The 10,574-nt window shown below is 52.3% G+C and overlaps 1 protein-coding gene across 2 annotated transcripts in view; it reads left to right on the top strand.

Moving 5' to 3' along the window:
* The window catches only part of Col26a1 (collagen type XXVI alpha 1 chain), a 146,353-nt gene that overhangs the window by 125,396 nt on the left and 10,383 nt on the right, over nt 1-10,574 (top strand). For both annotated transcript variants that reach the window (XM_021222731.2, XM_021222730.2), the window contains exons 5-8: nt 4,860-5,016; nt 7,562-7,660; nt 8,198-8,350; nt 10,277-10,360. In XM_021222731.2, coding sequence (XP_021078390.1) covers nt 4,860-5,016; nt 7,562-7,660; nt 8,198-8,350; nt 10,277-10,360 — 493 coding nt within the window. The remainder of the gene's footprint in view (nt 1-4,859; nt 5,017-7,561; nt 7,661-8,197; nt 8,351-10,276; nt 10,361-10,574) is intronic.

Here is a 10,574-nt window from a genome sequence, read left to right as displayed (position 1 = left end):
ACACACACACACACACACACACAAATAAAAACATTAAGGGACAAGCTGTGGGGGATTATGTACGGTTTACTGTAATTACTATGTTAGTAGCCAGGTCTCTGGCCCAGGCCCAGCGCGCTGTTGAGAGCTGAGGGGCTGTCTGTTTCTCTGGAGTCAGCATCTCTTTGGCGACTTGGCGGTGTGTGGGGTGGAGAGCTTAGTAAGAAGGGCGAGCAGGCTGCTGGGGAAGAGGCTGGGACAAACTCCTGCCCCTGAGGTTTCAGAGCAGGGGAGGGAGGGTGGTCCAATGGGCATTTTCCAAAGCCGTGGTAGGGTTTGGCACGGAGGAAAATCTGACGGCTTGGCCTGGCTCCGGTTCAGCATTCTGGGTGTCAAGTCACAGCTTTTGGGGGCCCGCTGTCTCCCTCGCACCTGGCTCTCATACATGCCCTCTGGCTGAGAGCCATCCCTCCACCCCTGGCTTCCCATTTCTTACTCCCCTTGGGACAGAGGGCCTCAGCAGTAAAGGTCACAACTGCCAAACTTGCCCTCTGCCATTCAGGCTGGCAGAGGGATGGAGGGACCTCAGGGTACCATGAAAGAGCCAGCTCCAAGATGGGGTGTGGCGTCGGGGTCTGATGCCAAAGGAGAAAGCTTGAATCTGGGGAGCCTGGGGCCCACCCTGGGGCAGAGCCCAACTCTTCAGCCCAGCTTGCTTAAAACAGACTCCTGAGCGCTCAGGTAAGGGCTGAGTGACCTTGACTCCTTCCCACGCCATTTTTCCAGTGTTCACACGTCTCCTGGCTGAGGCAGCCTGCCTGAGAGCCACAGGGCAGAAGCCTGGAGACTGAGACTTCTAGTTTATCTACTGTGTGGTTGGGGCTGGAGAGATGGCTCAGTGGTTAAGAACACTGGCTGCTCTTCCAGAGGTCCTGAGTTCAATTCCCTACAGTTGTGAACTACATTGGTGATTCACAACCGTCTCTGATGCCCTCTTCTGGCATGAAGGCATATATGCAGATAGAGCACTCATAAAACAAACAAACAAACAAAAAACACCACTGGGTGGCGCATCAAGTTGCTCAAGACAGACAGACACACAGCCAACAGCTTACTCTGTTCAAATGGGAAATTATCGGTCTTGGGATTTGTCCCGTGACCAAAGGACCCAGGATCATTAAGATGCTCCTCCCCCTCAGGCTCCTCTCCTCAGGCTCCTCCCCTCAGGCTCCTCCCCCTCAGGCTCCTCCCCTCAGCCCCTCCCCTCAGGCTCCTCCCATCAGGTTCCTCCCCTTCAGGCTCCCCGGTGAATCAGTGTCTGTGATGCTTCGTGCTCTAAAGTGTCCCATCCTCACATCCTCACACTAAATCAATAATACAGAAAAGACACGGGTTAGACAGCGTGTCCAGCAGACTTGTCGTGTCTCACGGGCCTGCGCGGGGCTGTGTGGTTGCCCAGAGGCCACCAGCTAAGCTGACGACTGGACAAAGCAGAAAGAGAGACTGCCGGTGATCGATCGCTGATTACGTTTCCCCAGCCCTCTCTGGGACACACACGACAGATGCAACCCAATTGGAAGATCTAGAGCTGCGGTTCTTCACCTGTGGGTCACCACCCATTCGGAAGTCAAACGACCCTTTGACAGGGGCCGCCTAAGGCCATCGGAAAACACAGATACTTACACGATGATTGCAAAATTGCAGTTATGAAGTAGCGATGAAAATGACTATGGTGACTGTGTGGAAGCATCCAGAAGGAGTAAGCCAAGCATTTTGTGCCAGAGCAAGAAGCTGGGGGCAGGGTCCCTTTGAGGAAGCCCAGAGTTTAGCAGGAAGAGTCCCTTAGTCAATCCTCAGTGGCACAGGGATCCCTCTGGCTTGATGATTGCCCTGGTCCCCACCAATCTTATCTCCTCCACAGCACACTCCCTCCACACCCCACACCCGCCACCACACACACACACACACACACACACACACACACACACACACACTTGTCCTCCAACGTGGCCTTACTTTAGCTTCAGGTACCTGAGAATTGTCCCTGGAGGATTGTCCCTGGAGGATGCTGGGGTATAGTTCTTATCAACTGCACCCCAAGCCTGACCTTGTTTAATGGACAACACAACTCTGTTCTCAGTAACCAAGCCAAACTGGGGAGCAGTCTTCTTCCTCCATCCTTAACAGAGGCTTCGGGCTGTGAGGTTCCTGTCATGCCATGCTCCCGTCTACTGTGCTGAGTCACCCATCCCATGCCACCCTCGGACACACATTCCTTCCGTTAAGTTACTTCCCCTTCCCCTCCACTGCGGCAGTTTCCCAGCAGTAACCAGAGCTCTGGGAAGCCCACAGGCTCGGGCAGGATTCCAAACCTTCCCTTTCTGGTGGGAAACCTGGCAGGGGGTGTCGGGGTGTCAGGAGATCCGAGGCTGAGCTCCTGGTCTGACCACCCGCTCACTGGGTGACCTCAGTTAAGTACGGCCCCTGAGTCTTGGTTTCCAGGTCACATATGAAGAAGATGCACAGACCCTTCCCGGCTCAAGGATCAGAGAGAGCGGCTTAGCTGAGTGGCCCTAGTGCCAGGTGGGGTGGAGTCCCAGGTGGCTGAACTGGAAAGGCTTACATACCTCCCATGGAACCTCAGGCTAGCCAGGTCGCAGGGTAGAGAAAAGAGCTGTTTGACCCACTGATTGCCAGCATCAGGGGGAGTAACAGGGTTCCCAGATGTACCCCTCTGCCCTAGGACCCATCGAACTCCAGACCTGCCTCCCAGAGCAGGGGTTGTCCTGTGTTCAGCCCAGGTATACAGCGCCCTCTGATGGACATTTCAGGAACAGCTAGGGCTCACTGGGTTTTGGAATTTGTTGTTGTTGTTGTTATTGTTGTTAATTGGCACATGAAAGGGCTGGAGAAATAGCTCAGCATGAAGAGCACTCAGTGGTCTTTCTAAGGACCCAGATTCGGATCCTAGCACCCACATCACAGCTCACAACCCTCTATAACTCCAGTTCCAGGGGTTCTGATGCTCTGTTCTGACCTCATAGTGCACAGACAGACATGCAGGCAAGATACTCACATACATAAAATAAAAACAAAAACTCCAAAAGAGTCAGTGCACCAAGCTATGGGTTTCATTATGGTGTTTCCATACATGACTTGAAAACTTGAATCAAGGGAAAGAGCTCCAGGCACAGGCTCCCAGTATTTGCCATCTTTGAGCCCCAATTCCACTGAGAGGAGATGGCAGGGCCTGGGGTACTGAGGAACCACTGCCTCAATTTAGTGCCAAGAGATGCCAAGAGTGCTGAAACAGGCCATGTATTCTTTCCTTCCTGTCCATCTACCCACCTGATGACTTCTCCACCCACCCATCCATCCATCCACCCATCCATCCACCCATCCATCCGCCCATCCATCCATCCAACCATCCATCCATCTGTCCATTCATCCATCCATTCAACCATCCGTACACCCATCCATCCATCCATCCATCCATCCATCCGTCCATCCATCCATCCATTCAACCATCCAACCATCCGTCCGTCCATCCATCCATCTATCCTACCGTCCGTCCGTCCATCCATCTGTCCATCCATCCATCCATTCAGCCATCCAACCATCCATCCATCCATCCATCCTTCCGTCCAACCATCCGCCCGTCTGTCCATCCATCCATCCATCCGTCTGTCTGTCTGTCTGTCTGTCTGTCTGTCCTTCTGTCCATCCATCCAACCATCCATCCAACCATCCATCCATCCATCCATCCATCCATCCGTCCCTCTGTCTTTCTGTCTATGTATCCATTCATGATTATTCTCCAGTGAAGGAATTTGAACCCACTAAGCCATGGAAATAGGAGACAGGGTGCACACCTCACAGTCTCTCTGTGTCAGTGGAGGGGGTGGGGCTCGCTGTCATTCAGTCATGGTGACTACAAATGGCTACAAATGAACCAGATGGTCTGGAAACTGCTACCTGAGAGTCATGAAACTTCTGATGTGGAAGGAGAGAGGAAGGACAGAGATGTACCTACCAAAGGCTAGCGTCCCTGCTGAAAGGCATAACTCACCATGAGCGGTGACAACTGGTCTCAGTGACCATCAGGGGTCATGTCATGTGTCCCTGCATACCCATGACCCTGTTCTGCTCAAAGAGCAGCAACACTTACACACACACACACACACACACACACACCCTAAACACACACACACACACACACACACACACACACACACAATGTCTCATGTAGCCCAGGCTAGCCTTGAACTCCTATATACCCTAGGCTGGACTCAAACTCTTAAACTCTTAATCCTTCTGTTGCTACTTCCCAAACACTGGACACATGGGTGTTCCCATCATGCCCAGCTTTTCTTTTACGTTTTGTTAAGTTTTTAAAAAACATTTTGTCTATTTTTTTGTGTGTGTGTGAATGTGTCGTAGGGGCACACACATGCCACAGCACACATTTGAAGGTCAGAGGACAATAAGCAGGAGTCAACTCTCTCCTCCTACCATGTGAGGTCTCAGGGATCGAACTCAGGCCATCAGGTTTGGTGTCCAGCTCTTTTACTTTCTGAGCCATCTCGCCAGCCCATTCTTTGTACCAAGTTGTCTAAAAGTGGTCACTACATTTTTCATGTAATCTTAATTGTATTCAACTCAAGAGAGAAAGTGTGGGGAGACCCTGACTATGAGAAAAAATATGCAGCATTTGTCTTTCTGAGTCTGTTTTATTTTGCTTAACATAATTATCTCTCTGCAAGTGGCATTCTTCTTGATGGCTGAATAATACTCCACTGTGTACCTGGGCCCCATTCTTATCTGTTGCCTGTCCCTGTGCTGGCTGGCTAAGGCCTGACCACCCACCTTTCCCTGGCCAGGTCCTCCTGCTGGAAGCAGCTGAGCAGCCTTCAGGTCCAGACAATGATCTGCCACCCCTGCAGAGCACCCCACCAACCTGGAACGAGGACTTCCTGCCGGACGCCATTCCCATCGCACATCCAGGGTCCCGGAGGAGAAGACCCACAGGTCCAGCTGGTGAGAAGGACCCACAGGGGAGGAAGCTGGCCAGGGAGTGAGGTCAGAGTGGGTGCCCAGGGCCTCTACACATAGGCCACACCCTGTCCTCCTGGGTCTAATGTGCTCATGTGGTGTGTTGAAACTTGAACTAATTACAAAAAAAAAAAAGGCAAATTAAGCATAATATTAGAATTTTGCATTCTTCTTTAAAATAGTGAAAGATCTAGTCAGTACTGGGAGCGTGTGTCTGTGATCCTAGCTATCCGGGAGTCTGAACCTGGTGGGTTATAAGTTTAAGGTCCAGCTGAGCCATGGAGTGAATTTAAGGCCAGCCTAGGCAACTTAGCAACACCATATCCTATTTCAAAGTATAAAAGAAGCTGGGAGTGTTGCTCATTGGTAGAGCCCCTGCCTAGAATCCCCCAGGGAGGGACTGGGGGCGTGGCTCAGTGGTAGCGCCCCTGTCTAGAATCCCCCAGGGAGGGGCAGAGGGCGTGGCTCAGTGGTAGAGCCTCTGCCTGGTATGTGTGAGGTATGTATTCGTCTCTTAGGATGGTAACAAATAAAAAGAAACAAAGCAAGCCCTGGAAGCATACAGCTGTCCCTAAGACACACGGAGCCCCGTAGATCCATTTTAAGCTCTGTTGTCCAACTCCTGATCCTCCTGCTTCAGCCTTCTGGGTGCTAGAATTTAGACCTGGGCCACTATCCCTGGCTTCTTCTCAAGAGCAAAAATAAAATGACCTTTCTATCGACTCCCCTCAGAGGTCCCGGCTTTGTGGCCGGGCTGCAGAGTGCTGCTGATGTTCCTGGCCAGCACAATTCCAGGCAGTTGTCTTGCCTGCTTGTCCTGGGGTCCTTTCTATTGCCTGATGACACACTCTAACCCAAAACCAGCTTAGGGAACGTAAGGGCATATTTCAGCGTATAAATCAATCCACTACTGGGAAGTCAGGACAGGAACTGAAAGCAAAGTCCATGGAGGAATGTTGCTTGCTGGCTCGCCCACAGCCTCGCGCTTACCAAGTTTTCTTTTTTTCTTTTTTAGATTTATTTATTTATTATATGTAATTATACTGTAGCTGTCTTCAGACGCTCCAGAAGAGGGAGTCAGATCTTGTTAAGGATGGTTATGAGCCACCATGTGGTTGCTGGGTTTTGAACTCCGGACCTTTGGAAGAGCAGTCGGGTGCTCTTACCCACTGAGCCATCTCGCCAGCCCCCAAGTTTTCTTAAACGACCCAGGACCACCTGCCTGGAGACGGCACCACCTCACAGTGGGCTGGGCCCTCCTACATCAATCAACCATCAAAATAACCCATCACAAACATACCCCAGGCCAATCCTGTCTAGGCGTTTTCGCAGCCCAGACTAGCTTGTCAGCTGACCCAGAGCTGTGTCTAACTGACAGAGCTAACTAGCACACTAGGCTGGCCTCGAACTCAGAAATCCGCCTGCCTCTGCCTCCCGAGTGCTGGGACTAAAGGCATGCGCTACCACGCCCGGCTTAGATATTTTGATAAGCTCACAAGATCACATCATGTGTCCTCTACCTTATTCCCCTGAGACAGGGTCTCTCACTGACCCTGGAGCTAGGCTGGAGGCAGGCAAGCCCTCACGATCCCTCTTTCTCTGCCACCCCGCTCCAACAGTGCCGCATTATAAGTGCAGGCAGCCATGCCTGGCTATCCGTGTCATTCCCAACTTAAAGCATGTGAACAGTAAAGCTCAGACAAGTTAGGTAAGTGCCTGGAGGTCCTGGGAACATGATCTAGTCCCCTCTTTCTCCTCTCCTAATGAACCCCAGGATTCACCTCTAGAGTTCACTCACAGGCCCCTGATCCCAGGCCCCAAATCTACTACTGCGTTACAAAGTCTCAAAACTCATTGATGTTCTTGGTTGGAACTTTATCAGAGAAAGTGAAGTTCCAGGCATGGCCAGCAGGTGGCAGACACGCCCCACTAATGGTGACTCCTGCGTTTCCTGCCTCCTCCAGCAAGAGGTTCTTTCCAGAATCTCCAACTCCTCCTCACAGACCAGAGTCAAATGCTATTTTAAATGCTGTGCTACATACACTGCCCTCAGTTGACTTAGCAGTAAGACACGGTATGTCACCCAGGCTAGCCTTGAACTGTTGATTCTCCTGCCTCAGCCTCTTCAGTGCTGGGATAACTGGGGCTGCTCCGTGGTGGAGCATACTCAGGCCTCCAGAATATTTCAAGAGCTAGTGATTTCAAGGAGAAGGCCTGACCCTGCAGACCCTCAGGGAAGGTTGGGTTCAGCTGCCACATCTGCAGTTCTGGACCCTGAGCGAGAAGATAGCAGGAAGAAAGGATGTGGAGAAAACAAGCTACAGTTCGAGAGTGGAAGGCCGTGTTTCTCTGCTGCTCAGTTGACCCATGTGTAAAACAGGGAAAGAGCTTCTCAACTCTCATGACCAGTGTACCCCGGGGCTGGGGGCGTGGCTCAGTGGGAGAGCCCCCTGCCTACAACCCATGTGACCAGAACTGGAGCCTCTATGGCATCCGAGTCCACAGTGTTCTCCCATAATTCTCTCCTCAGGACCTCCAGGACAGATGGGACCACCTGGGCCTGCAGGACCTCCAGGTTCCAAAGGTGAACAGGGCCAGACAGGCGAGAAGGGCCCAGTGGGACCTCCAGGTAAGGCGCCCTGTCCCCTGGAGTCGAGACCGGAGTTTGCTTTGGACCTGAGCATGGGTGGCATTTTGTATACTTTAGTCTTGCTCGTTACCCTAAATCCATGACTTCCTTCGCACCTTTCTCCTCTCCCCAATCTTGCTGCAGGACAAGAGTCTACTGGGACCTTTGGGGTGGGGGTGGGGGCTGCTAAGGCCCAGGGCTTTGTTCCAAGCACCTGACACCCCCCCCCCCTCCACCGAGGAATCCCATGATCCCCTGCGCGCTGCAGAGCTCCAATGCCTGCTCAGGGCTCCATCCTTGCGCCAGAGCTAAACTACTCCGGAATCCCAAGACATCTGGCTGGAGCCTGCGCTGATCCCACTCCTAACTCTGTCGTGTCCCATCCTCTGCTGTCCCTGTGCCAGAAAGAGGAAGGTGCCCCACTGACCTGCCAGGAGGACTGTGGGCCCGGAGGCTTGTCACTGACCGGACAAATGCCCTTGGCCACTCCTCTTGCCTTCAGCGTTCCCTTGGCTTTGCCTTTGCTCTTCATTGTAGGTCTCTTGGGGCCACCGGGGCCACGCGGGCTTCCTGGAGAGATGGGGCGCCCTGGTCCACCAGGCCCTCCTGGCCCAGCGGGAAGTCCTGGCCTCTTGCCAAACAGTCCCCAAGGCGTCCTGTATTCCCTGCAGACACCAACAGACAAAGAGAGTGAGTGCTGGGTGAGGTCCGGGGGTGGGTGAGCCAAGCTGTCTGTTGAGGGAAACTAGCTTTCCGCTAAGGATCCCAGAGAAGCTGAGAGTCGCCAATATCAGGGATCATCCGGGAAAGGAGGCTTGGTTCCTCCATGGAGACCACCTCCGAGCCTGCTCTTGGCCCCCCAGGCTTAGCTCACCAGGTCTGACGCTTCCCCCCTCCGCCTGCAGCTGGTGAGGCTCCCCCACACACACACCAGGAGCACCCCTGAGACATTTCCTTCCCTGGGGTCTCTCACTCTAAGATACTAACAGGTGTTTACCGACACAAAAGTGACAAAGAGACCTGCTTGTTCTCAGGGACCACAGTGTGACCTGTATGATCGGCAGACCACACAAAACACCTGCTTTGTGGGGGCGCAGAGCATGGGGTCAGAGACTCTGGGTCTCAGGGACCAGAGGGAGGCAGAGGAGAGCAGTTGAAGGAGCAGTAGTTCTGGCTCTAACCCTGATCTTAACCTCACCTTAACCCTAGCCCTGGGGTGATTTAAAAACCTTGGAGGAGCTGGGCTCGGTGTCACAAGCATAAACCCAGCTCTCAGGAGGCTGACGCAGTAGACTCAATGCTAGCTTTAAGTCAGTCTGGGGTATCCAGCAAACTCAAGACCTGTCTCAGCTACACAAGGAAACCCTGTCTCAAAAGAAAAAAAAAAGCATTTTTTTTTTTTTTTTAAAAAGTAGATCTGGGGCACATGGCTCAGTGGTAGAGCCCCTGCCTAGAATCCCCCAGGGAGGGGCTGGGGGCGTGGCTCAGTGGTAGAATCCTTACATAGTACATTACGAGCTTTGGGGTTCAATCTCCGATACCTCAAAAATAAATTGGATCAAAAAAGAAGAGTACACTAAAGTAAATTTGTCGTATTTATTTATTGATAGGGACATGCCATCGTTTAGGTGTAGAGGTCCGAGGACAACGTGGGAGTGTTTTCTCCTTCTACCATGCGGGTTCTGGGGATCAAACTCTAGTCATCAGCCTTGGTAGCAAGTGCCTTTACCCTCTGAGCCATCTTGCCAGCCCCCAAAAATAAGATCTTGAAGAAGAGGATGGGTTGGTGACGTGATTGACAGTATGGGTCTGTTGTTATGGAAACGGGGTTGAGGAGACCCCTGTTCAGCGCCCCATATACTTAACACAAACCTCCCTGGGCGGTGGTAACTGTTTCTGAATCCTGGCCTCAGTTTCCCCAGCTGTAAAGACTGGGTGGCCGTACTTCCTAAGGGAGCCACTCTGGAGATTTACACATAGTTTCTGAGCACTTGCAGTAAGAGGGGGCTTGTCCCAAGGCATGATGGGAATCTCGGTGCATTCAAAGGGTGCCTGGGGGGCAGGAAGCCCATTCTGACTTGGTCTGTAGCCTAGGACCCCTTGAAGAAATGTTCCTAGTTAGGGGAAGGCAAATGATGCTGAAGAGTGGGCAGTGAAGCCACCAGGAGCCCAACAGAGGATTCCCCCACCCCATGTCCGTGCATTTGTGTGTGTGTGTGTCTGTGTGCATGTGTGTAAAGGCCAAAGGTTGACATTGTCTCCCACTATTGCCCTCCCCCTTATTATTTGAGACAGGGTCTCCTACTGACCCTGGAGCTTGCTGATTGCTGACTGGCAGCCCAGCAAGTCTGGTGTTTCTGTGCCCCAGTGTTGGGGTTACAGGCAAGCACTACCACTCCCAGCTTTTATGGGGGCGCTGGGGATTTGAACTTAGACCTTCATGCCTGTGTGACAAGTTCTTTACCCGCGGATCTACTTCCCTCTCCCTTTCTCTGAATTCTGAGCAGTAAGTGTGTCCATTTGCACACGGGGTGGGGGTGCCGGACTCTCAGCCTCAGCCTCCAGCTTGGCTACCCTCACCCCGCCTGACGACTGATCATTTGACTCTCTCTGCAGATGGAGACTCCCAGCTGAACCCCGCTGTTGTAGACACAGTGCTGACTGGCATCCCAGGTCCCCGGGGTCCCCCAGGGCCCCCTGGTGAGTAGATTAAAGATTCCTTTCTGGGTTTGTCCTGAGTACAAAGGTCTTGAGCTCAAGAAACTGGACTCCAGAAACTCAAAAAACCCCATTAAAAAATGGGGTACNGNGNTAAATAAAGAATTCTCAACTGAAGAATATCAAATGGTTGAGAAACACCTGAAAAAATGTTCAACATCCTTAGCCATCAGGGAAATGCAAATCAAAACAACCC

The sequence above is a fragment of the Mus pahari genome, chromosome 23 (assembly GCF_900095145.1).
Source record: "Mus pahari chromosome 23, PAHARI_EIJ_v1.1, whole genome shotgun sequence".
NCBI lineage: Eukaryota > Metazoa > Chordata > Mammalia > Rodentia > Muridae > Mus > Mus pahari.
This window is presented reverse-complemented; position numbering and strand designations above follow the sequence as displayed.